Source organism: Gopherus evgoodei, chromosome 8 (assembly GCF_007399415.2).
Source record: "Gopherus evgoodei ecotype Sinaloan lineage chromosome 8, rGopEvg1_v1.p, whole genome shotgun sequence".
Taxonomy (NCBI): domain Eukaryota; kingdom Metazoa; phylum Chordata; order Testudines; family Testudinidae; genus Gopherus; species Gopherus evgoodei.
This window is the reverse complement of record NC_044329.1, coordinates 79,921,130-79,947,317: the sequence shown is the minus strand read 5'-3', so window position 1 is coordinate 79,947,317 and position 26,188 is coordinate 79,921,130. Positions and strand designations below refer to the sequence as shown.

At 42.1% G+C, this 26,188-nt stretch overlaps 1 protein-coding gene across 1 annotated transcript in view; it reads right to left on the bottom strand.

The window, feature by feature from the left end:
- HFM1 (helicase for meiosis 1) overlaps positions 1 to 26,188 on the bottom strand; it is a 103,791-nt gene that overhangs the window by 71,873 nt on the left and 5,730 nt on the right. Inside the window, exons 4-12 of the mRNA XM_030573924.1 lie at positions 25,618 to 25,677; positions 22,985 to 23,032; positions 21,406 to 21,476; positions 9,774 to 9,906; positions 7,154 to 7,305; positions 5,475 to 5,552; positions 5,161 to 5,322; positions 3,913 to 4,113; positions 3,734 to 3,822 (exon numbers count right to left, since the gene is read on the bottom strand). Coding sequence (XP_030429784.1) covers positions 3,734 to 3,822; positions 3,913 to 4,113; positions 5,161 to 5,322; positions 5,475 to 5,552; positions 7,154 to 7,305; positions 9,774 to 9,906; positions 21,406 to 21,476; positions 22,985 to 23,032; positions 25,618 to 25,677 — 994 coding nt within the window. The remainder of the gene's footprint in view (positions 1 to 3,733; positions 3,823 to 3,912; positions 4,114 to 5,160; positions 5,323 to 5,474; positions 5,553 to 7,153; positions 7,306 to 9,773; positions 9,907 to 21,405; positions 21,477 to 22,984; positions 23,033 to 25,617; positions 25,678 to 26,188) is intronic.

Genomic DNA, 26,188 nt, shown 5'->3' with positions numbered 1-26,188 from the left:
ACTATGGGCATTTCAATATCCCCATTGAAATCTTCTGGTCTGGAAAGAAAGTCCCTGCTTGCAGCTTTCTGTACAGTCCTGAAGATGCATGTCATGCACCTTCCCTGACGTCAATGAAATGACCACAGTGATCTACAAGCACTTGCAATACCATAGAGAAATACCCATTTCTACTGATGTACTCCATCGCAAGAGGGTCCGGGGCCAAAATTGGGATATCCATGCCATTTATCACCTCGCTGCAGTTAGGGAAACCCAGTGCCGCAAAGCCATCCACTATTTCAGACACATTTCCAAGTGTCACAGTCCTTCATAGCAGGATGAGATTAATGGCTCTTCACGGTTGCAATAACGCAGTCTCAACGGTTGATTTCCCAACTTCAAACTGACCTGCAAGTGACTGGTAGCAGTTTGGAGTTGCCAGCTTTCACACAGCGATCACCACACACCTCTCCACCAAAAGGGCAGCTCTCATTTGGGTGTCCTTGCAAAGCAGTGCTAAGGCAAATTTCACACACAGTTCCAGAAGATGACTTTGTTTCTGAACATTCTACAGTGGCTGCTTGTCATTCCAGACCTGCATAACAATGTGATCCCACGATTCAGTGCTTGTTTCCTGAGTCCCAAAGTGACAGTCCACTGTGCGCAGCTGCTCCTATTTTTACTATTGCTATATTTGAATGCCAAAAGTAATCTGATGTTGTTTCTTTCCAAGGCACATAGCAGGTCAGGCACCTAGGATTCCTGTTCCGCTTATGATATACGGCATGACTAGCCACGAAGTGTTCATAACAGCGACCACAAAAGTAGAGAGCAGTGCAGGATTCATCCTTTCAGGCAGATGCGCAGTAAACAGTAGCCATTGAAAAATGGCACAAAACGCAGTCAGAAGCCCATGGAATGCTGGGACATAAACTGCATCATGGGACATTGAGCTCATACCCATAATGCACTGTGAACAATGTTCCCTCTAATTTTTTACATCCATGTGCAGAATAAATTTTGTTATGTGCACCAATATGGGGGTGATGTGTGGTGGGTGGAGCTGAGGGGTTTGGGGTGCAGGAAGGGGCTTAGGGCTAGGGCAAAAGGTAAGGGTGTAGGGTGGGGAGGGCGCTGGCTGTGGGTGAGAGCTCTGGGATGGGGCCAGGGATAAGGGGTTCAGGGTGGGGGAAGGAGCTCAGGGCTAAGGCAGAGGGTTGGGGTGGGAGGGGCTCCAGCTAGGGGTGCAGGCTCTGGGGTAGGGCCAGGGATAAAGGTTTGGGGGTGCAGGCTGCCCCAGGGCTGCAGCGGGAAGAGAGGACTCCCCCCAGTCCTCTCTTACTGAAGCAGCCTGTGGCCAGGGGAGAGGTGCCTCTCCCCGGCCATGGCAGCTCTGGAGCTAGGGAAGAGGTGTCTCTCTCAGGCCATGGCAAATCCAGGGCTGGGGCCAGGGAGAGGCACCTCTTCCCGCCCACGTGGCCCTTGATAGCCTGCTGTGTGACCACACAGCTTAGAGGGAACTTCGACTGTGATCCACTTGGCCTTCTCAAAACTTCTAGCTGCAGAAGGTGGGAAGTAGCACAGTGGGATAGCTATCCATGGCACACTGCTCTCACTGTCAATGCTAGAGCACCAACTACGGATGTGCTCCACTGACAGAAGCAGCATTGTGTGAACATGCAAAAGGGATGTAATTATAGTGGTTTTTGATCATTGGCATAACTTGTGTCACAAAACTCTGCAGTGTAGACAAGGCCTTGAACAAATTGGGTATCTTCAAGTTAGCAAGGCCTGATGAAATACATCCTAGTATACCTAAAGAACTGTTTGAAGAGATCTCTGAACCGTTAGCGATCTTTGAGAACTAGTGGAGGATGGGAGAGATCCCAGAGGGCTGGAAAAAGTCAAATATAGTACCTATCTATAAAAAGGGGAATAAGGACAAACAGAATTATAGACCAATCAGCTTAACTTTAGTATACAGAAACATGATGGAGCAAATAATCAAACAATTTGTAAGCACCTAGAAGATAATAAGGTGGTAAATAAGAGTCAACATGGCTTTGTCAAGAAAAATCATGTCAAACCAACCTAATATCCTTTGATAGGGCAACAAGCCTTGTGAAAGGGGCTGGGGGGGGAAGCAGAACATGCGATATACCTTGACTTTAGTAAGGCTTTTGATTCTATCTCACACGATCTTCTCATAAGCAAACTAGGAAACTACAGCCTAGATGAACCTACTACTTCCAACCTGCACAACTGGTTGGAAAACTGTACTCAGAGTAGTTATCAATCCTTTACAGTCAAGCCTGGAAGGGCATATTGAGTGGGTCCTAAAGGGATTTGTCCTGAGTCCCGTTCTATTCAGTATCTTCATAAATGGATTGGAGAATGGCATAGACAGTCCACTTACAAACTCTGTGGATGATACCAAACTGGGAGGGGTTGCAAGTGCTTTGGATTAGAATTCAAGATAATCTTGACAAACTGGAGAAATTGTCTGAAATAAATAGGATGAAATTCAATAAAGACAAATGCAAAGTACTCCACTTACGAAGGCATAATCAGTTGCACAAATACAAAATGGGAAATGACTGCCTAGGAAGGAGTACTGCAGAAAAAGATCTGGGGGCTATAATGGATCACCAAGTAAAGGTGAGTCAACAATGTAATACTGTTGCAAAAAATAAGCAAACATCATTCTGGGATGTTGTGAAGGGTAGCATCCTGCTCCTTTCTCTTCTGTAAATGCAAACTGCTCAGAGACATTCTGTTCAAACAACTTGTGCAATTTATATACAGTGTTCTCCCCACTACCTTTATAAATCTGTGCAGCTCTACATTTACAAGCATACACCTCTTAACTCACTGAGCCAAGGAGGGGAGACAGAAGTTATCTTCCCCTTGATATCTCTTCTGGCTCTGGCTCTCAAAAGCCTACCAGTGTCTTTCTTCTCTAAGCATTTCCTGCCTGTGCCTTTTCTACCTACTGGGCTAAGATAATTAGCCTTCGGGGCTCTCCTCAGCCCATTCCAGTCTATCAAGTAGGCAAATATTTGCCCCTCAGGTTTATTCCAGGGTGATATAATTGGAGATCCAGCAATCAGAATTCTGGTACAGCTGCTGCTGCCACTTTGTCACAGATGTACTATCAGGAGTGGTGTGAGCAAGACAAGAAGTAATTTTTCCACTCTACTCAGCTCTGATAAGGCCTCAGCTGGAGTCCTCTGTCCATTTCTGGGCCCCATACTTCAGTTAAGGTGTGTACAAACTGGAGAAAGTCCAGAGTAAAGCAACAAAAATGATTAAAGATATAGAAAACATGACCTATGAGGACAAATTGAAAAAAAATAGGTTTGTTTAGTCTGGAGAAGACTGACTAGGGTCTTAACAGTCTTTGTGTATGTAAAAGGTTATTATGAAGAAGGCGGTGATATATTGTTCTCTATATCCACAAAGGACAGGAAAATAAATAATGGGCTTAAATTGCAGCAAGGGAGAATTAGGACAGACATTATGAAAAACTTGCTAAACTATAAGGGTAGTTTAGCACTGAACTAAATTATCTAGGGAGTGTGTGGAATCTGTTTCTGGAGGTTTTTAGGAACAGGTTAGACAAACACCTGTCAGGGATGGTCTAGATAATACTTAGCCCTGCCACAGTGTAAGGACTGGACTAGATGACTTATCAAATTCCCTTCCAGCCCTACATTTTTATGGTTAGCAGCTACGAAAAATATACATATACCTTTGTTTCTGTTCCACAGTCATAATAAATTTAGCATCTTTTGCAAGAACTGAAGCAGCCTGCTGTACTCCTTTTCTTGTGGCACAAAACTATAAACAAGAAAATACCTTTTTTGTATTAATTGCACTAAGAAGAAAACCACATGATTTCAAAAGCATTAAGAGAAAAATGTATTATACCACAAGGGTTGGTTTTTGTTCAGAGTATGTTTGTACAACACTAGCTATTTTGTAGTTAAGTGTTAAGTCAAATTTGAATTCTGTTTGGTTGCTACTGCAGGGAAATCCAAGAACTATTTTGCGAAGCTTCACAGGTCGATGACTTTCATCTATTTTCAGACATACAGCAGGTCTCATACCATCTGAAAGCCATTCTGCAATCTTTAAAGAACAAGGAAGCAAGTTAAAATGATGCTTGAAAATAATGCCTCTGTTATTTAACATCTTCTCTTCAAACTACAGCACATACATAATAAAGAACTGGGAAGCAACTATTTTTACTGCCCCACATGCCCTATGACGTTGACAAAGAGAGTTTACATGTTATGTCCTTTTTGTCATGTCTAAACTAATGAATAATCTTGAAAATAATTTCTTCACTAATGAGCAGACCAAATTCTGTTCCAAATTACACCAGTACTATTGAAATCAAAATCTGTCCCCAGGCTTTTGTGACTTGTGTTAGTACCCTTAAAATTGTAATTAAAAATATAAAAACTTCAATTGATAAAAACTTCATCAATTTTTGGTTGATATTTCCATATTGTTGGGGCCAGAAGTTGTATCTGCCTTCATCAAGACAGCAGCATTCAGTTGAGAGCCCAGAAATGACAATTTTATTTTAAAATTCATGTCAAGCTGATTTTACAGCTTTACACACTTTTCTTTATTTAAGTTTAGAACATAAGAATGGCCATACCAAGTCAGACCAAAGGTCCATCTAGTCCAGTATCCTGTCTACCGACAATGGCCAATGCCCGGTGCCCCAGAGGGAGTGAACCTAGCAGGTAATGATCAAGTGATCTCTCTCCTGCCATCCATCTCCACCCTCTGACAAACAGTCTAGGGACACCATTCCTTACCCATCCTCTCTAATAGCTATTAATGGACTTAACCTCCATGAATTTATCCAGTTCTTTTTTAAACGCTGTTATAGTCCTAGCCTTCACAACCTCCTAAGGTAAGGAGTTCCACAAGCTGACTGTGCACTGTGTGAAGAAGAACTTCCTTTTGTTTTAAACCTGCTGCCTATTAATTTCAATTGGTGACCCCTAGTTCTTGTATTATGGGAATAAGTAAATAAGTTTCTCAAATGAAGTTCCTCAGGATTCTCAAATGAAGTGAATAGTTTAAAGAAATTCTGCTTTTATAACCGATATCAAAGAAACAAATATTTTTTAAAAAGTAATTAAAAACTGTAACGCTTACATCCTCAGCATTTGGGATTGTTGCAGAAACAGCCACAAATCTCATGGGAGTAAGCGTGGCAGGATTCTCTGAGATACGTGAAAGAGAAGACTGTATAGTCTTCATTCGACTGACTACAACCTCAAGTGTTGCACCACGGCTTTCATCTTTCACAACATGTACCTATTAAAATAATTAAAAGACATCGGTGAAATAACATTGCTTACTTTTTGCATTCTAACCCACAAATATGTTAAAAATAAATATATAACATTGTTATACTTCCAAAAAGTTTTCTTCTTCTTCATGTACAAACAGACTATAAAAATCACTACCTCGTCAATGAGGAACAGTCGTACCAGTTGGACTAAAGAGTTGTCTCTCCATTTTCTAGTCATGCTATCCCATTTTTCCTTGGGGGGTGAAGGTGGGGGGAAGAAGAGGTAGAAGAAATTATGAAAAACAGATTCCAAAAGTAGTAGCAGAGACAGACCTTAAACATGACCAAATTTTTATGATAAAAACAACAAACTAAAGTTCTGATGAACTAATGCTACGTATTTTGCATTTCACACATTATTATTTTATTACTAATTATTGTTTATATAGTACTCCTGAGGGCATTCTGCACCAAAAAATTAAAATTCTATGCATAATATTTTAAAATTTGGCAAATTTTATTTGTCAAATAAATGTGGAGACTCCAGCATGACATTGGGGAGCACAGGCCACTGGCTGCACAGAGGTTGGAAATCACTGTGCAGCTCCCCCCACCCAGACACGGACTCAGCGGTGAGGCTGCACCCAACCTTGACACAATGCAAGGAGCAGGCCTGCCCCAGAAACACCCCAGGGCCCTGCCCCTCCATGCCAGATGCACCAGTTGTGGGCAGGCAGGCTCATCAAGGCAGCATTCAAGTGTGGAGGGGCTTAGTGTGGGGGGATCCAGGTGTGGGTTGAGAGGGTTCTGTGTGGGGTAATCTGGGTGCAGGAAGCTCAGTGGGGAATCTGGGTGTGGAGGGGAATCTGGATTCATTGGGGCTTGTTCGGGGTTTTTGGGTGCAAAGTAATTGGACTCTGCAGGGGGTTCAGGTGAAGGTGGTTGGGGTCTGGATGGGTCTCAGTGGGGGGCCAGATGCTGGGGGAGTGGGACTCAGTCAGGTAGGGATCCAGGTGCAACTGGTTGGGGCTCAGTGGGGTATCTCTGAGTGCAGGTAGCTTGTCGTGGTGGTCCAAGTGCAGCGGGAGTGAGGCTAATTGGGGGAGGGGGATTCTAAGTGCAGTGGGTGAGGCTTGGTGGGAGGGTCTGGGTCTGACGAGTTCTGGATGCATGGGGGTTGAGTGGATAGGCGAGCAGCTACTTGTACAGGGATTCCTGCCCCGGCATCTGAGGAGCGATGGTTGCAGAAAGTGGGAGAGGGAGTTTGCAGAGCTTCCTGCAGCCAGGGGATAAATCTGGGGGTGGGTCTGACCCGGCCCCAGATGCCATGCAAGGGAAGAGGAAGTTCCATCCTCCCCAACCCAGTCCGGACTAGCAGCTGAGCCAGGCACAGGGTAGGAGCCACCAGCCAGGCCTTCCCCAGTCCTGCCTCCTGCCCCCCAGTGATTTACCTCTCTGCTGGTAGCCCATGGCACCCAAAACATACTGCTGGAGAGAGAGTCGCATGACAGCTCTTGTGGCTTCCCTTTGCTTCCCTGTCAGAAAGTCATTTTTTCGGCAGAGAAACAAAGAAATCTGTGGGGGGTCATAAATTTTGCACGTGTGCAGTGGCACAGAATTCCCCCAGGACAAATACAGCACTAAAAGTATGCATGGCAGTTTACAGGCAAGTAAAACGACCTTACAATTATACTGAAAGTTTCCAATCTCTATAAAACAAGGGGAAGCCTCGGAAGCGTACCTACATTAGCTAGACTATATGCAGCAAATTATTTCTACGATACATTTTTCTTCAGATTTTTGGTTTAGAAAAAAGATCAGTAAAACAAATAGCAAGTTATATATGAAACCTACTGGTGTGGTCGTAATAATGTGAGCATGTTGTATTTCAAATAAATCATCCATCACTGTATCTCCTGTCAATTCTTTACAGCTGAGCCCTATAGGTCCAAATTTATCTTTCCAATCATCAAAACGCTGACTGCACAGAGCTTTTATTGGAGCCACTAAAAATAATACAAAATTGAGAGATTATGCTGAGAAAAGTAAAGGATTTTAAAACAAAACGTCAAATGTATTGCTGAAGCTGCTAAATGCCTGAGTTTTGGGGGGAAAATTCTTGAGCAAAGCTAAAACCAGGACACTTTAATTAACATGTATATTAAAATGTACCCATTGAGTTAACGATGGCACTACTCTCTTCTGTCTAGACCAGTTCTGATCTCTGGACTATAGTTCTTCCCTGCCCACAAAGTGAGACAAAAGACTTGAACATCCCTCTGGAACACATCTCTTTATACCAAAATGCCTAGTGCCCTCTCATAATCCTCTGTTGTTTTCTGACTCCCACAGGAGAACAAAAACCCAGCTGACAGAGCGAGACTCTCACACAAACACAAGAAAACACAGGAAAAGCACTCCTAGCAGCCACATAATAGATTAATATACAAAGGACAACTTCACTCCAAATTCGAGCTTGATTTTTCTGCGGCACTCTTTAATACACACATAGGAAGAGTCTTCATAACAGAAAACATGATCCACAAACTGCAAAGTTAGAGTCAGTTTCCTGTAGGACCCCATCTAGACTCCGTACAGAGCTATTTGTAATCATGAGCATGTAGGGAAGCAAGCCTGAAGTCATCATCAGGCACAGATTCATATAATGAGTCTTGTGCAACACTGACATTTTTCCTGAGGATGCCAACACAAATTATATCTTCCCTAGGTGGTGGCTCATTTCTAAAATATCAAAAAACGAAATGTCTCTGATTCCCCACACTAACACACAAGTAGCAATAGATACAAGCCTTTCAGGATGGGTAGCTTATATAGAAAATGCCGTGCCTCAGGACCTTTAACCAGTAAAATAAGTGATCTATCAATGACATTGAAGCAGGAGTAATAAAGTTTGTCCTGTTGCAACTGCATTCTGGGCTAGGTAGTCAAAGTCCAGTTGGAAAAAAGCAACCACAACTGGCAGGGCAGGGGAAGGGGGGGAAGCAAGTACCAGGAGTAAAGGTTTTCAGATAAATAAATTTCCTGATTCAGTGGTCAGCATGTCAGTCGTCTGCATTGCTATGAAATCACTATCACCAAATTCTTGTTAAGCCACAAGCAAATAAATCCAGGAAAATCTTGGGTTATCAGTAACAATTTTGAGGGGCAGTTTCTCCATCCTTCCCAAGTCTAGGTGGGGGAAAATGGGGGAGATAAGGAGCCACCAGTGGGCCCCCTAGTCCTCAGCCACCCAGACCCAGTGGCATGCTCAGTCAAAGTAGAGGGGAACAACTCCTTCACAGATCTTATGCCCCTGACATGTCCACTCTCTCTCTTTATGCCCCGGTGCAGAACGCTGTACAACTATCTCCACCAGCAGAGAACTCCCTTCTCCACAGTTTAAATCCACTTTGCACTGATTGGGACAAGAAAAGGTCCTCTGATAAGGAACAATATCATAACTCTAAACTTCAAGTGATCTGACTCCATCTACTGTCAGCAAGGAACTGTAATACACATGTCTAAAAAAGTACTAAATTTGTGGTTTGCAGTGTTGTCGCAGCTTTGTTGTCCCAAGATATTAGAGAAAGAAGGTGGGCAAGATAATATCTTTTATTGGATCATCTTCTGTTGGTGACAGAGGCAGCTTTCAAGCTTACACAGAGCTCTTAAATCTGAAGATATTACCTCACCCAACTAAGCTAGTAACCTTTGTAAATGTAAAGCTGACCATTTAACATAAGACCACCAAATATGTTGAATTGTGCCAAACTTTATGTGGCTTTACAACGTGGACAAATCAAGGGTAGGGGAAAAAGTCACCAGTCTCATTTGATGTACATGAAGATACAAAATTTCTTCCTCCAAAAAGAAAAACAGAATGACAGATCAAGAGATATCATTACCTTCAAATATACTAATTATATTTTATTTTTGTTATAATTAAATTAATGCAAATAACTCTTAACCTTGCCTGCTTTGTCCTGTAGATTAGGAAAGAAATGGTTAATGGGAAGTGGACAGTGGTCTAGTGGACAGACCAGTGGACTAGGATTCAGACCTTGATTCTATTCCTAGTTGCAGCACTGAGCAAGCATTCCCAGTGCCTCTGTTTCTTCACAGCCTCTCTCTATTCAGGCTATAAACTCTTCCAGGCAGTGACAGTCTTTTACTATATGTACAAGCAGAGCCTAATAAATGGTTCCCAATCTCACTTATGCAATACAAAGATAAAATAATAAAAAAAATAATAATAATAGTTGTCATGATAACACAAATACATGATTACAACAACAACCCTGATACAATACATACGTTTTATGAAGTAGGCCTCACTTAGTTGTCATCACATATTTAAGTTCAAGCTTATTAAAGGTAACCAATAAGTGTACATAACAAAATGTAAAAGCTGAAATAATTTTCTATCATTGCTACTAGCTAATAATTAATTGTTTAAAATTAGCATAATACTCACTATAGACAATTTTAATATTTAACCAAGGCTTCGGCACTTCCATTAGTAACCTTGTAATAGCTAGTTCGAACATTACAGTTTTTCCAGAACCAGTCGGCGCACAAATCACAAAATTCCTATCTGTGTAAAGAATCTAGGAAAGAATTAGAAAGCAGTAAATATAATCAAGCTATTCAGTATATAGCTATTCATTCATTCAGACAGAACTGTGAAGGAAAAAAATTACACAGGAGGGATTATTAAATTGATTTATGTACCAGTGAATGACTGCTGGTACGACACGTTTTTTCTAAAGATTAGATATTTTGTATGCGATGAGAACTTAATTTTAAATAATGGCAAAAGAATAAAGACTGTCTTTTTCTATGCCTAGCTGCCATTGGAATATTTATTAAAGAGATGCCATACACCTGTAACTATGATGTAGTGATGTACTGTCAACACAAACACAGAAATGCCAGTCTCCAGACTCAAATTACTGCTGTACAAATAGATCATTATCAATGTGCAACTATTAGCAAAGAGAGGCTCATTAAAGTTGTATTAATTTTGCTGTTACAAAAATTTTCAAGACATTCCTGTAGTCTTTTTTATAATTTCTGTATCTATTAATGCCAATACTTGTAAAAAGACCACTTTAACAGAATTCTGAGTTTCAAACTACTTTTATGGAGAAAGATGATATAAAAACAAAATAAGTGAACATAGTTCCCTATTTAGGCACATATTAATTTAAAATATTAAAATAAAGTTTCTCAGCAGACTCATTAAGTTTATTTGAATCAAGGAAAACAGTTAACTTTTTGCTGCTGAAAATGAATGTTGGAAAACTTGCTTGCTATTTTTATACTAGGGAGCTGCACACTTTGTTGCTTCCGTAGAACAAGCTCATTACATTCACCAGGAACTTGTATCACTACATTCTCCCCCACAAACTCCCTGCATGGCACTCTCCCATCCCCTTCTATTTTAGGGACTTGCTGAACCTCCCCATCCCCCTTCTTGCCGTGGCCTCTGCATGTTCCCAATTCTCTTCCCTACCAGAGATTCATGCCCCACATCTCTCACTAACAGCACTGTATGCACCCTCAGTCCTCCTACTACTCATTCCCCCCGCATCCTCCTCCCACCAAGGATTCTGTGTGCCCCCATTTCTCCCACCCCAGTGGCTCTTTGTGCACCCCATTCCAGGTTCCCTCATTTTACCCCTCCCCCATGCCAGGGATTTTGCATGTATCACCACTCCATCCCGTCTCCCATGCCTCCCCACTTCCCTCCCCCACCCCAACATTCTTATTCTCCTTTTCTTTCTCTTTCAGTGTCAACATTTTAAAATTTTACATTAACTCCTACTTAACGTTGTAGTTATGTTTCTGAAAAATGCGACTTTAAGTGAAACAATGTTAAGCAAATACAATTTCCCCATAAGAATGAATGTAAATGGGGGGGTTAGGTTCCGGGGAACTTTTTTTTTTGCCATACAGTACAATAATTGGGAGGTGCCCCCACCTTACCCCAGAAAGGCACAGCCTACTAGCACTGGAAACAATGAGGCAGGCAAGGAGGCTGAAGGTGCTGTAGGCTAGGAGAAGCACGTTGTGCAGCAGGAGCGGCAGCTTCCCCTACTCTGCAAGTACCAGGGGCGGGGGGCTCAACCCTCGGCCTTCCCACACCACCCCTTCCCCCAAGCCCCCACCCGTAACCTTTCTTCCCCCTCCTCCTCCTCCCCCCCCTTTACTCCCATGCCTCCTGCCCTTGGCAATCAGCTGGCTTGCAGCATTTAGGAGGCAGGGGCGAGGACATGGTACACAGGCTCCCAGTCCCTCCCCTGCCTCCTGCACACCGCAGGGCAGGAGGCAGGGGGAGGAGGGGGAAGGTGCTGATCTGTGGGGTCTAACGGCAGGCAAGAGGTGCTGGGGGGGGGCCTAGGGGAGATGATAGGAGGGCTGCCAGCTGCGGACAAAGCAGGCAGCCAAACAACGCTATAGCGAAGCACACTTTAAATGGAACATGTTCTGTAATTGAGCAGGGATGTAAGATCAAAACAATGTTAAGCGAGAGGACATTAAGTGGGGAGTTACTATATTAGGAGGATTGGCAGAACTAAAATAAGGGGAATATTTTAATGGCTGCTACCGACCAGTTCTTTGATCTATAGACAATTAGAGAGGTTCTGCCCATGGATGCCTATAATATGCCCTGAAAATTCAGAATTGATCAGATAAAATGTTCAGGAGTTATCAAATTACATCCAAATCAGAAAAATGTCATGAAGCTGAGTAAGGCCTCACAAGCTTGGCCAGTTGATCAAAAACAAGTAACTATATTCTGTAGTTGAACATAATATTCCTTTAATATACAGTTAATTGCAATGACTTATGAATATATGAGGCTAAGTGAATATTATTTTGTAATTAAGTCCTTTCATGTTTAAAATTATTAAGCCAAATTTATGAACTACTTAAATCATAAAAAGAGAGGGTTATTCACCTTGTGCACTAATTGAGGTTCTTCAAGATGTGTATCCCTGTCAATGTTTCACTTCAGGTGTCAGTGAGTCCCGGAGCTGTTGATTTGAGATTTTTGGTAGCAGTGCTTGGTTGGGACGTGCATGCACAGAAGCTGTCTTGCAGCCATTGGAAGCTCATCCAGCATGTGCACAGCCCGACCCCTTCGGTTCCTTCTCTACCAGAGTCCTTATATTGAACTCCAAAATAGAGGGGAGGAGGGTGGGTAGTGGAGCACCACAGGGGGACACACCTCAAAGAACCTCAGTTACTGCACAAGCTGAGTAACCTTCTCTTCTTCTTTGAGTGCTGTTCCTGTGGGTGTTCCACTTCAGGTGTTTGTAGAACAGTGGCCCCTACGGTTGGGGGGACTTTGGAGTTAGTCTATATAGTGGAGGAAAGGGCCATTAGGCCTAGCATGGCATTAGCTCGTGAGTGTTGTGTAACTGCATAGTGTTTAAAGAATGTATGTTCTGAGGCCCAAGTAGTAGCTTTGCAGATATCTGCGACTGGTACGTTGTTCAGGAAAGCTATGGATGCTGCCATGGAATGAGTAGAATGGGATCTGATCTCCTTTGGTGGCTCTCTTATTTTTTTGATAACATAAGCAAATGCAGCTTGAGATCCACTTAGATAGTCTCTGCATAGATATAGCTGAGCCCTTGGATCATTCTGTTGTCGAGATGAAGAATCTCAGGGATTTGTGAAAAGACTTTGTTCTATCCAGGTAAAATGCTATTGCTCGAATGTCTAGAGCACAGGTGGGCAAACGTTTTGGCCCAAGGGCCACATTGGGGAATAGAAATTGTATGGAGCGCCATGAATGCTCATAAAATTGGGGTTGGGGTGCGGGAGGGGATGCGGGCTGTGGCATGGGGCTGGGGGTGAGAGGTCTGGGGTGCAGGAGGGTGCTCCGGGCTGGGATTGAGGGATCTGGAGAGCAGGAAGGGTATCAGGGCTGGGGCAGGGGGTGCAGGCTCCAAGCAGTGCATACCTCAAATGGCTCCCAGAAGCAGTGGCATATCTCTTCTCTGGCTTCTATGCGAAAGCACGGCCAGGCAGCTCTGCACGCTGCCCCATCCACAGGCATGGTCCCTGCAGCTCCCATTGGAACACATAGGAGCCGGACTAGGGCCACACCGCGCATGGTGCGGCCCCCGACCCAGCTCTCCAGCCAGAGCGCTGGAGCACGGCTGAGCCCCGTAGTGCACCTCATGGGCTGGATCCAGTCGAGGGCTGTAGTTTGCCCACCCCTGGTCTAGAGTGTGTAACATGGCTTCCTATGTGCTTCTGTGTGTTCTGGGATAGAATGTGGGGAGATTAATAGGTTGGTTGATATGGAAAGATGATGCTATTTTGGGGAGGAATTAGAGTGAGGTCGCAACGTTAAAGACGACAGTATTTGATAGGTGTACTAATGGCCAATCCATCTCGCTTACTCGTCTTGCAGAGGTGATAACCACAAAGAATGCCACCTTCATTGACAAATACTGCCCAGAACAAGTGGCCAGCAGTTCAAAGGGTGGTCTAGTTAGGCCTTTGAGAACTAGGTTTAGATCCCAAGTGGGCATGGGTTGGCATACTTCTAGGTAAAGTTTCTATATGCCAGTGAGAAATTGCTTGGTGGTCAGATGTGCAAATACCGAAAATCCATCAATTTTATGATGGAAAGTGGTGATCGTCACAAGATGTACTTTAGAGCCTGTGGACAGCCTGGAGTTCTTTAGCTCTAAGAGGTATTTTAGCACTAGTGATAGTGGTGTAGTGTTGGGAGTGAACTGTTTTTCTGACTCCATATGGAGAATCTTTTCCATTTCTGTAAGTAAGTAATGCGTGTGGATGTATGTCTGCTATTCAATAACATATGTTTGACTTGCTCCAAACAGTTTAATTCGTGTTGCTGGAACCATGAAGGAGCCATGCTTTCAGATGGAGTTTCTCCAGGTTCAGATGGAGGATTTGACCATTGGCATGCGAGAGGAGATCTGATTTCAACAGGAGAGTTCATGGAGTGCAAACCGTCATGCGCATCAGGTAAGGATACCAGGACTGTCTGGGCCACACTGGGGCTATCAGAATGATTTTGACATTGTCGTTCTGAATCTCGTGTTGGACTCTGGGGATTAGCGGACTTGGTAAGAATGTATATAGAAGCACTGTGTTCCATGTGAGGAAGGAATCCCCTAAGGATTGAGGGCCTAATCCTGCTCTTGACCAGAATAGGGAACATTTGTGATTCTGTGATGTTGTGAATATGTTGATGGTGGGAAAACCCCACCATTGGAATATATGTTGTAGGACTGCAGGATTTATTTCCCTTTCATGTTCCTGGGAGAACTGTCTACTTAAAGTGTCCCCTGTGCTATTTTGACATCTGGGAAGACAGAAGGCTGAGATGTCAATGTGGTGATGAATGCACCAGTTGCATAGTTTTATGGCCTCAGTACCAAGGAAATGGAATTGCACTTCCCCTTGTCGATTGATGACAGACAATATCACGTGCATGTTCTAGATCACCTGTACTGTTTTGTTCTTTATGAACTGAAGGAAATGGAGGATGGTGTTCCGTACTGCTCTCAGTTCCAATAAGTTGATGTGGAGATGTGTCTCCACTGCTGACCATCTGCCGCGGATTGCATGATGATCCAGGTGTGCACCCCAACCTATCAATGAGGCGTCTGTTGTGATAATTATTGAGGGAGGTTCTTGATAAAAGGGGATCCCTGAGCAGAGATTCTCCTGCTTTGTTCACAACTGAAGGGATTCTAGGACTCTAGGAGGTGGTGTTAAGGTCTTGTTCAGGCTGTGTTTGATGGGTTTGTATAGTGAACTCAGCCAGCCTTGGAGACAGGGCATATGTAATCTGGCATGTTTTACTACGAATGTGGTGGCTACCATATGTCCTAGCAGCTGTAGACAGGTTCTTGCTGTGATTCGCAGAGTGGTGTAAACTATCTCGAGGTTTTTTTTTTTATTGCCAGAGTTCTGTTCTGTAGTAGAGATGCTCTGACTTGAACTCAATCAAGGGATTCTCCAATGAAGTCTAGTTGTTGCGTGCACATCAATGTCCATTTTTGTATGTTTAATTGCAGTCCTAGTTTTGGAAGAGGGCATTAGTCCATTGGGTGATTTCTGCCATCACTATCTGAGTGGGGCCTTACAGGAGGCAGTTGTCTAGAAACAGGAAAACATGATCCCTTGCTTATGCAGGTGCACTGCGATGACCACAAGGGGGTTGGAGCAGTGTGGTGCAGTGGACACGCTGAATGGGAGTGTCCTGTATTGGTAGTGCTCACATCTTACTGTAAAGTGGAGGAATCATCTGTGTGCTGGGTGTATGGCAATGTGGAAATATTTGTCTTGTAGATTGAGGGCTGAAAACCAGTCCCCTGTTCCAGCACTGGAATTATTGTGCCTAATGTGACCATCTTGAATTTCTGGAAGTGGATGAACTTGTAGAGTTTTTGTAGTAGTATGGGTCACCATTCTGTTTTTCTTTTGGGTCAAAAAATAGTGAGAATAGAAGCCCTTCTCTCTGTATTGCGTAGGTGTTGGTTACACAGCACCTACTTGCAGTAGATGATTTACTTCCTGCCTTAAGAGGTGCTCATGAGAAGGGTCACTGCAGAGGGACGGGGAAAGGGATAGAGTAGGTGGGCAAGAAATAAAGGGGATAGCAGAGCCCGATCTTATGATCTCTAGGACCCAACGGTCCTTCATGGTAGATTTCCATGCTTGGTAAAAAGGTCTCAGTCGATGGCCAAATGGGCGAAGTGGTGCTGTCTTGAGGCCGTTCGGACCCTCAACCAACCATTCAAAATCGCTGTTTATTAGGTGGCAGTTGTGACACCACTGGTTGGGGTTGTGATGGTTGATGTCTTTGTGGTCTGTTTCGCTATCTGTTGGTTTCATAAGGTCTGGGATTCTGACGATTAAATGGTGTGTCCCTAAAACTGTGATAAGGTTGGTAACGCTTTCTTTTAGCAAATGGTGTATAAATGCTCAGCCTGCGGAGTGTCGCACATAAGTCTTTCATGAAGTGTAGCACCTCATCGATCTTAGATGAAAATAGTTTTTCTTTGTCAAAGCAGAGGTCTTCCAACTCGAGTTGCAGTTCCTTTGGGATGCCAGAAGACAGGAGCCAAGGGACTCTGCACATTACAATTGCTGTGGCTGTGGTAAGCACTGCCATATCAGCAGCATCCAGGGAGGCCTGTAAGGCAGTGATGGCCACCAACTGTCCTTCAATTAGTAAGATCTTGAATTGTGTTTGTCCTGGGGAAGGTCATTTGTGAACTCGAATAGCTTCTCATAGTTGTCGTGGTCATACTTTGCCAGAAGGGCGTTGTAATTAGTGACCCTAAATTGAAAAGTGAACAATGTGTAGACTTTCCTTCCTAGGAGGTCCAGTCTTTTGTGGTCCTTATCAAGAGGTGTAGATTTAGAGTGAAGCTGTTTGGATCAATGGTTTGCTGCGTCAACTAGCAGTGAGTTTGGTGTCAAGTGGAAAAGAGGAAGTCCATTCCTTTGGCTAGCACATATTTTCTATTGGCCCTTTTGCATGCAGGCAGGATGGTGGCTGGCATCTGCCACACTGTTTTGGCAGGTTCCAGAATGGCCTAGTTTACTGGGAGTGCAATTTTTGAGGACAAGGTTTGCAAAACGTCACGCAATTTATGCTGATATTCTTGGACTTCTTCAAATGGGTATACCCTGGCTCAGCACAATTCTCTTAAACAGTTCTTGAAACTGTTTAAAATCATCCATCATTGTAGGTAGAGGTGGCATAACAGCCTCATCAGGAGATGAAGAAGAGTTGCGAGTTGGGATACATTTTCTTGACCTGTTTCTTCCTCGAGCTCCTCTGCTATATCCTCTGGGGCAATGGATGTAATCACAGGGGATAGTGTAAGATCCAAGTTCACCTTGGGTGGTAATGAGGTTCTGGCATAGTGGGCTCTATCTTCTGCCCATGGGTCCCATGGCAGCCACTGCATGGGAAATGCCATGAGGGGACACATCAAGGGTTGTACATACCATGGGTGAATGGGCTATGGTGGCTACAATGTTCCTCCAATTGGTCTGTGGTGAGCAGGAGTGGAGTGCCGTAGTAAGACGACCCCTTTCTCCTGATTCTCATCCACCGTCACCTGGACGTCACCTGACGGTGCCATGGGAGGCATGGGCTGTGTAGTGATGCTCCGTGGGGGAGATCTGTCGGTGCTGAGAAGTGGTAATAGGGGTACCAAAGATATCAAGATATCCCTCTGTGTGAGGAATTGCTGTGGTGCTGATGGAGCAGTGTTCCCTCTAATTTTTCCCATGGAGGTGATGTAACACACATCACCTACGTATTGTTGCACATAACAAAATCCATGTGGGGGGGGTGGGGCCAAAGAGTTCAGAGTATGGGAGGGGCTCAGAGCTAGGGAAGAGGATTGGGGCGCAGGGCTGTGAGGGCTCAGGCTGGGGGTGGGGGCAGCGATGAGGGGATCAGGGCTGGCGTGGGGAGTGAGGGGTCTGGCTGAGGTTGTGGGCTCTGAGGTGGAGCCGGGGATGACAGGTATGGGGTGCAGGCTGCTCTGGGGCTACAGCAGGGAGAGAGGACTCCCCTCAGCTCTCTCTCCCTGCAAAAGCATCTGGGCTCGGGGGTGGGGGGAGAGGAGAGATGCTTCTCCCAGTCGTGGCAGTTCCAGTGCTGGGCCTTGGGATAGGTGTCCCCCCCCCAAATGTGGCAGGTCTAGGTTTGATTCAGGCCAGGGTAGGGGCACCCCTCCCCTGGCCAAGGCAGGTCTGGGGCTGAATTGGGGCAGGGGGAGGGGCACCCCTCCCCGTCCATGGCAGATCCCAAGCGGGAGGTCTCCCTGAGCGCCTATGAGGTGCTTAATAGGCTGCTGCACGGCCACACAGTGGTGGTGCCAAGGATCCCAATGATGTGGTTTTTGTAGGAGCTAAATAATGTACAACTGCTCTGTGGCTCACCTTTGTCAGTACCAGCAGTCCCGCTGTGGTTATATCAGTCAGTGGTGCCAAAAATGGCAGTGCCAACGAAGTCGGTGGTGCTGAGTTCGTTGCCAGTGCTGTAGGTGGTGGCAGAATCGGTGCCAGAGCCGATTCCCATGCTGACATAGTTGGTGCCATGGAGGAGGCATGGCTATGTCTATGCCTTGCCTCCATTTCTTTTGCTTTGGGCTCAGCTGTACGGCCCATGCCAGGTGAGTCGAAAGTGTTGACTTGAGAGGCGACTGGCACTGAAGACGATAATCTCGCAAAGGACTGTTTCTTTTTATGTGGTTCCCTCTGCAGAGAGGTTGAAAGTCGCTTCCTCTTTTCTTTAAAAGATCAAGTTGTGTTCTTCATCAGTTCTGACCTGGTCAGAAAGCCTTTAGAGAGGAGCTTTTGGTGGACCATTTCTGGGTTTGGTAGTAATGATTTCTCCATTAAGATCAACTTGAGGCGAAGGTCCCACTTGCACCAGGCTCTCATCTTCAGGCTGTTGCAGCAAATGCACTTTTGGGGTATGTGAGATTCACCAAGACATCTCACACACAGTGCGTGTCTGTCTGATCTCAGCATTGCTTTGTGGCAAGAGCCACATCTTTTAAAGCCTGGGGGAACCAGGCATGCTTCAGAGAGTGCTCCAGAAAGGAGCAAGGAAACAGGAAAATATTTTTTTTGAAAGAACTAACTATAAACTAACTTATCTAAGGAATCTAACTAGTTTTTCTCTTTTTTCTATCTACAGGGGAAGAAGTTGACATGCTGCCCCTAGTTCAGTCTTCAGCTGAGGACGGTTGAGAAGGAACCAAAGGAGTCGGGCCGTGCACATGCTAGACAAGATCCCAATGACACCGCGAGACAGCTTCTGCGCATGTGCATCCTGACTGAACACTGCTACCAAAAATCTCCAATCAACGGCACAGTTATGCACCTACACCATAAGTGGAGCACCCACAGGGACAGCACTTTAAGAAGAACTAGTGGAAGGTTGCATAAAAATCACTGACTTCAATCCAATGAGAGTACTGTATACAGAATAATGGCCACAAGCAAGGTTGATTTTCATGAAAGATATTGCACAATTTATTTTCTTATAAATCTTGTACATACTCATTAGATAGACCCAGTATTAATTAACAAGGGTTTCTTACTGAGCAATGGGGCATCTAACTAGTATGGATAAAACAGACATGCATTTCAAAAGAAAAAAATCCAAAGAACCAGGGGAAAGAGATTGCAAATGTAAAAAGAATACCAATCCACATGATTTTAAAGGTTCACATGTTAAGGCCCCAGGGAGTTTATATGTAATATTAGTAAAGAATCCTGTGGCACTATCATAACCTTAGTCCCAGATTTGGACCTTAGCGTCCAAAATATGGGGGTTAGCATGAAAACCTCCAAGCTTAGCTACCAGCTTGGACCTGGTACTTGCTGCCACCACCCAAAAAATTAGAGTGTTTTGGGGCACTCTGGTCCCCCTGAAAAACCTTCCCTGGGGACCCCAAGACCCAAATCCCTTGAGTCTCACAACAAAGGGAAATAATCCTTTTTCCCTTCCTCCCTCCAGGTGCTCCTGGAGAGATACACAGACACAAGCTCTGTGAATCCAAACAGAGTGACTCCCCCTCTCCGTTCCCAGTCCTGGAAACAAAAAGCACTTTCCTCTTCACCCAGAGGAAATGCAAAATTAGGCTAGCAAATTCAACACACACATAGATCTCCCCCTGATTTCTTCCTCCCACCAATTCCCTGGTGAGTATAGACTCAATTTCCCTGAAGTAAAGAAAAACTCCAACAGGTCTTAAAAGAAAGCTTTATATAAAAAAGAAAGAAAAAATACATACAAATGGTCTCTCTGTATTAAGGTGACGGAATACAGGGTCAATTGCTTAAAAGAATATTGAATAAACAGCCTTATTCAAAAAGAATACAAATCAGAGCACTCCAGCACTTATATTCATGCAACTACCAAAGAAAAGAAACCATATAACTTACTATCTGATCTCTTTGTCCTTACACTTAGAAAACAGAAGACTAGAAAGTAGAAACTACTTCTCCAAAGCTCAGAGAAAGCAGGCAGACAGAAAACAAAGACTCAGACACAAACTTCCCTCCACCCAAAGTTGAAAAAATCCGGTTTCCTGATTGGTCCTCTGGTCAGGTGCTTCAGGTGAAAGAGACATTAACCCTTAGCTATCTGTTTATGACACTTATAGACTAACAGACATTTTGGAGCACGAGCTTTCATGGGTGAATACCCACTTCGTCAGATGCATTCTGACAAAGTGGGTATTCACCCATGAAAGCTCATGCTCCAAAACGTCTGTTAGTCTATAAGGTGCCACAGGATTCTTTGCTGCTTTTACAGATCCAGACTAACACAGCTACCCCTCTGATACTTGTAATATTAGTGTTTGCACGGGCAAAACAATCAAATCAGCTTCTCTGTAGAAAATGTTAACTAATGGATATGAGGTTTGCATGGCCATCCCCTAAGGCCCCAATTTATTTTATAGCACATGCTTAAAATGCTCGCTGAATTGAGACTTAAATCTTTAAAACAAACCCCTCTGCTCATTTTAACCACAAGACTGCAACACCTGTAATAGTGTCTTCCTCTGCTGGAAGGATGGTTACTTCAATGTAGGGTCTTGAGGTTTGAAGAATAAAAAATGGAAAAATTGGAAAACCCTCAAGACTCCCTAAAAAATGAAGAACCCTAGATGTAGGATAAGAAAGTCTTTTCTAAAAGACTAATAAATTCCCTGCGACATAACTGTGTTATTGACTTTACAAATTTTAATTTCAAAATCTGATTACATTTGTTCTGGAAGAAAAACATTCTTATGAGTCCACATGTGAAATGGCTATGCAAATCACAATTTACAATAATATTATATTCAAAATGGATAAAGAAATTTAATCTTGGGCCTTTTTCTAGATGAGCTACATTACTGTTCCATTTACCTGCTCCTGAAATGTGTATTGCTGCAATACGCTGTACCTCACTAACAATTTATCAATAACACTTGTAAATAACAAAATGGCGCTTCAATTTATTTAACATATTAAACATATGAAATACTATTTGCAAACATAATTAAGAAATATTCTTTACTTACATCATCCAAAGCCTTGGACTGTATGTAGTTAAAATATGGGAATTCCTTGAAAATATTTCTGAACTGAGCAGCTTAAGATCATATTGAAACCATTCAGTTAAGAATGTAAAACATATCTTTCTTTTCTTTTAACTGAAAATAGCTGCTTTATTAAAACCTAAATAAAGAATTTCCGCTGATGTAAATATGTCAGGTGGTTCCTAAAATGTAACTCAAATGATTTGATGGTTTCAGTTCAATTCCTTGTGGACAGGAGTCCACTTTACAAAACCCTCATGCATCAATAACTTTTAGGAATGTATTGCCAGTCTCAGGAGAGACTAAGAACTAAAAGAAAAATGAAATAATCCTTAGAGGTAGTCCCTCTGAAGAGAGATGTAAACTCTTTTTTACTCCACAAAACATGTATAGCAGGGCGAAGCAGATCATTCACTGCCTGTGCATGCCTGCTCTGTGAAGAGAGAGAGCAAGTGCACACTTCAGATTCAAAAGCATTAAACTGACAAACATTTTTTTAAAAACAAGGTTTCAAAACCTCTACTTCACATTTTTTAAAAATACATAGACATAAATGAATGTCATGCTGTTTTCTTCATTCTGTATATGTAGCTTTATGCTTCGCTTTTCTCCACAAAACACATATGTGTACACACACACACACAAGAGGAGAGGTTGCCCAGAAAAGCCAAGGGGGGAAAAAGTGCAAGGACACATAGGTACTGTCCAATTAAAAAATATACAGATGTAGAGGGGTTCAAATATAGTTTCTTAAAACAACAATTTTAAATACTTTTGCTCAACTCTGATTAGTATATACAGCACTGGTATTGTTGTGTATTTTCAAACAACAAAAAATAACAGGTTTAGTTTTTTCAATATTGCTTTTATTCTGAGAACTAGTTGAAGGAAAATACCAAAGAAAAGGAAACATCGATCAATAAGTAAGAGTAATCAGGGTAAAGAAGAGTTGTAATGCTGATGGAGTGTTTAGGAAAATAAGGGCCAAGATTTAAAAAAAAAAAAAAAGGTACCTAAAGTTATGTAACAACCTGTTTGTAAAAGAGCTCAACGTCCAGCAGCTTTCACTTACATCATTAGATTCACTGACAGCTCAGTGCTTTTGAAGTCTGGACACTAAATATGCCTAAACATGGATTTGAGAAGCCTAATTTTAGGCACCCATTTTTGAAAATGTTTAGTCTGGGAGTGTGTCAGAGTATTAGAAAACAACTATTAAAGAACCAAAGATAGCAAAAGTGAAACATATCCATATGCTAATTCACTTCAGCTTTATTTGAAGTTTTATATTTTAATTAGGTAAGTACCTGTACTTTATACTGACATTTTTAATGTATCATTTTTATAAACAAATATGAGTACATGATTAAGAATAAATTGCTTAGGCAGTGAATGATTAATTATCATTCCATTGTCCTATTTTCACTATGTTTTAGAGGTACCGAGCATAAAGAATATTTTACCCTTTGACTTCCAGATTCTGTTGGGAATCAAAAGTAATACTGTAAAATACATGTTTTTTGTTTTAGATGTAAACCAGCTACAGTCAGTAAAAGGATACGGATTTCTGTAACAGCCCTCAAAACCCCCAAATCTTTTTTTACAGTTCCTAAAGAAACAAAAACAGATTTATAAAAACTGATATGGTTTTCTACCAATAACCTTTAAACATTATTTTCCTTATATATGCACCTTTGAAGAGTTACAGGCTTTTAATTGGGCACAGGGTGATATGGGAGGATTTGACAGCTGGGAGGGAGAGGCCATGGGCTTGTCACTAGGAGGGATTTGTACAGGGTTCCACAGCTTGTGAGTAACAGGAAGGTCACATACTTGTCATGGAGGGTTTAGCAGTAGGGAGATGGGTTAGTCACTTGTTACTGTAAGGGGTACTTGAATATGCATTCCCCTTAACATCGTTTATTAATTACAGCTCATTTTGTGTCTCTGCTTTGTGAATTTGTCATTCCTATCGCATTATAGTGAACTCTGTTATTTCTTTTGTGTATTTTTATATGATTTCCTTTTAATTTACAGGCCTTTAAAAATGTCCCTGATGCAATCACAATAGGACATTAATTTATTTTCCTAGGTTTCCTTTACATAAGGATTTAACTTTTTACTATGTCTTGGGCATTTTGCCCTTCTGAAACTTTCAACTATCCTACATCTCACAACCCCTGGAGGTGTCAGGACCCCCACCCCCAGTTTGAGAACCCCTGCATTAGAGCCTACAAGTCCACTCAGTCCTGCTTCTTGTTCAGCCAATCGTTAAACAACTCTGTTTACATTTACGGGAGATAATGCTGTCCACTTCTTATTTACAATGTCACTAGAAAGTGAGAACAGGCATTTGCATGGGTCTTTTGTAGCTGGCATTGCAAGGTATTTACGTGCTAGATATGCTAAACATTTGTATGCTCCTTCATGCTTCGCCCACCATTCCAGAGGACATGCTTCCATGCTGATGACGCTCGTTAAAATAAATGTGTTAATTAAATTTGTGACTGAACTCTTTGGGAGAGAACTCTATGTCTCTGGCTGTGTTTTACCCGCATTTTGCCATATTTCATGTTATAGTAGTCTCAGATGATGACTCAGCATATTGCTCATTTTAAGAATACTTTCGCTGCAGATTTGACAAAACGCAACGAAAGCACCAATGTGATATTTCTAAAGATAGCTTCTGCACTCCACGCAAGGTTTAAGAATCTGAAGTGCCTTCCAAAATCTGAGATGGAGGAGGTGTGGAGCATGTTTTCAGAAGTCTTAAAAGAGCAACACCCCGATGCAGAAACTACAGAACCCAGGCCACCAGAAAAGAAAATCCAACCTTCTGCTGGAAGCATCTGACTCAGTTGATGAAAATGAACATGCATCAGTACCCATTGCTTAGGACTGTTATCAAGCAGAACTTGTCACCAGCATGGACGCATGTCCTCTAGAATGGTGGTTGAAGAATGAAGGGACATATGAATCTTTAGCACATCTGGCACATAAATATCTTGAGACGACGGTTACAACAGTGCCATGCAAATGCCTGTTCTCACTTTCAGGTGGACTTGTAAGTTCTAAAGTTTTACATTGTTTTATTTTTGAATGCAGTTTTTTTTGTACATAATTCTACATTTTTAAGTTCAACTTCCATGATAAAGAGACGGCACTACAGTATTTGTATTAGGTGAACTGAAAAATACTATTTCTTTTGGTTTTACAGTAAATATTTGTAATAAAAATAAATACAAAATGAGCACTGTACACTTCGGATTCTGTGATTCTGTGTTGTAACTGAAATCAATATATTTGAAAATGTAGAAAACCTCAACAAATATTTAAATAAATGGTATTCCATTATTAACTGCGCGATTAATCGCAATGAATTTTTTAATCACTTGACAGCCCTACTATCAATATAATTTTTAATTATGATTTGTATTTCAGTAACAACCACTGTGCCAGGCACTGTCCACACACAGAGAAAGACAGTTCTTTCCCCGAAAAACTCAATCTAAAACTGAAAGATACTAGTTTATTGATTTTAAAGTCAATAAAAAAATCATAAAATATACAAGGCTAACATTTTATTATTTTATCAAAATGCTTTGTCACATTACTTTCTCCTGCTCCCTTTTCACTGTTATTTTTCTTTGTAAAGCCTGATCCATTGAGGTACTGAGTCATGTCCACAAGTTATTCAGCAGCCAACATTCAATTCCTGTTGATTTCAATTGAAGATGAAAGCACCTCAAAGAACCAGGCTTTTAGAATGCAAACTCTTTGGGACAAAGACATCAGATGATTTTCAAAAGTGCTTAAGTGATTTAAGAGCAAAAGTTTCACAGATTACACTAAGGAGCTTTTTAAAGTCCCACCCCCTTGTCTTCATATATTTGCCTGTGAAGCACCTAGTATGCTATTGTCACTGTACAAATAAGAGTCCCTCATTATTATAAGCCCTTGTGTCTTTTGTGGTTTAGGAAGACCTAGTTAATTCCTTCTTCCTGATTTGGTGGTCTACACCTAACCTTCACCATCTGCTCATTACTTCATCTTACCCAAATATTTTTAACATTTATTGTACATATCCTGAATTCTTCTTCATCTGAGAGCATGAATATACATTATTAATACAGATATCACATCAAGACTGTAGTAAATTTTTTCTGAAATATTACAAAGAATAATTATAATTACCTTCCATGCCAAAAGTCTTTGAAGCATCAGGAAATGACTGTACTTTAGCTTCTTTTCCATCTTCAGAAGTAGAAAAAAACATCATTTACACTAAAATCTGAATATTGAGGTATCTACATACTATGCTTATTTTTCCATAACTCTTTTTTCATCTTTTATATTTAATTGTATTACAATAAATGTCAACTTCCTTCATCAGAGTGAAAGTGTCTTTGTAATTTATATAAATCAGTTGTTTTAAATAAGCTTCAAAAGTCTCAGCTGGAGATTTCATATATTTTATTACAGTTTTCCTAATATTTTTAATACACTTTTTTTATAATACAATGTATTGTTTTGTTTGTACAGATACAAATGCTAGGAAACAAAATCTTTTCTTCTCATGAGCATATCTAAGTTTGCTTGATTCAACTGAAATTTGTCTACCTAGAAAGTAGTCCTCTTTTCTAGACAGATTTTTAAGAACTCAATCACAATGAACAGGCTACCAATCCCATCTACCCACCCATGCAAAATAAATACTGGATCCTAATGCTAGATTGCCACTTACTGCACAGAAGAAAGTAAAATT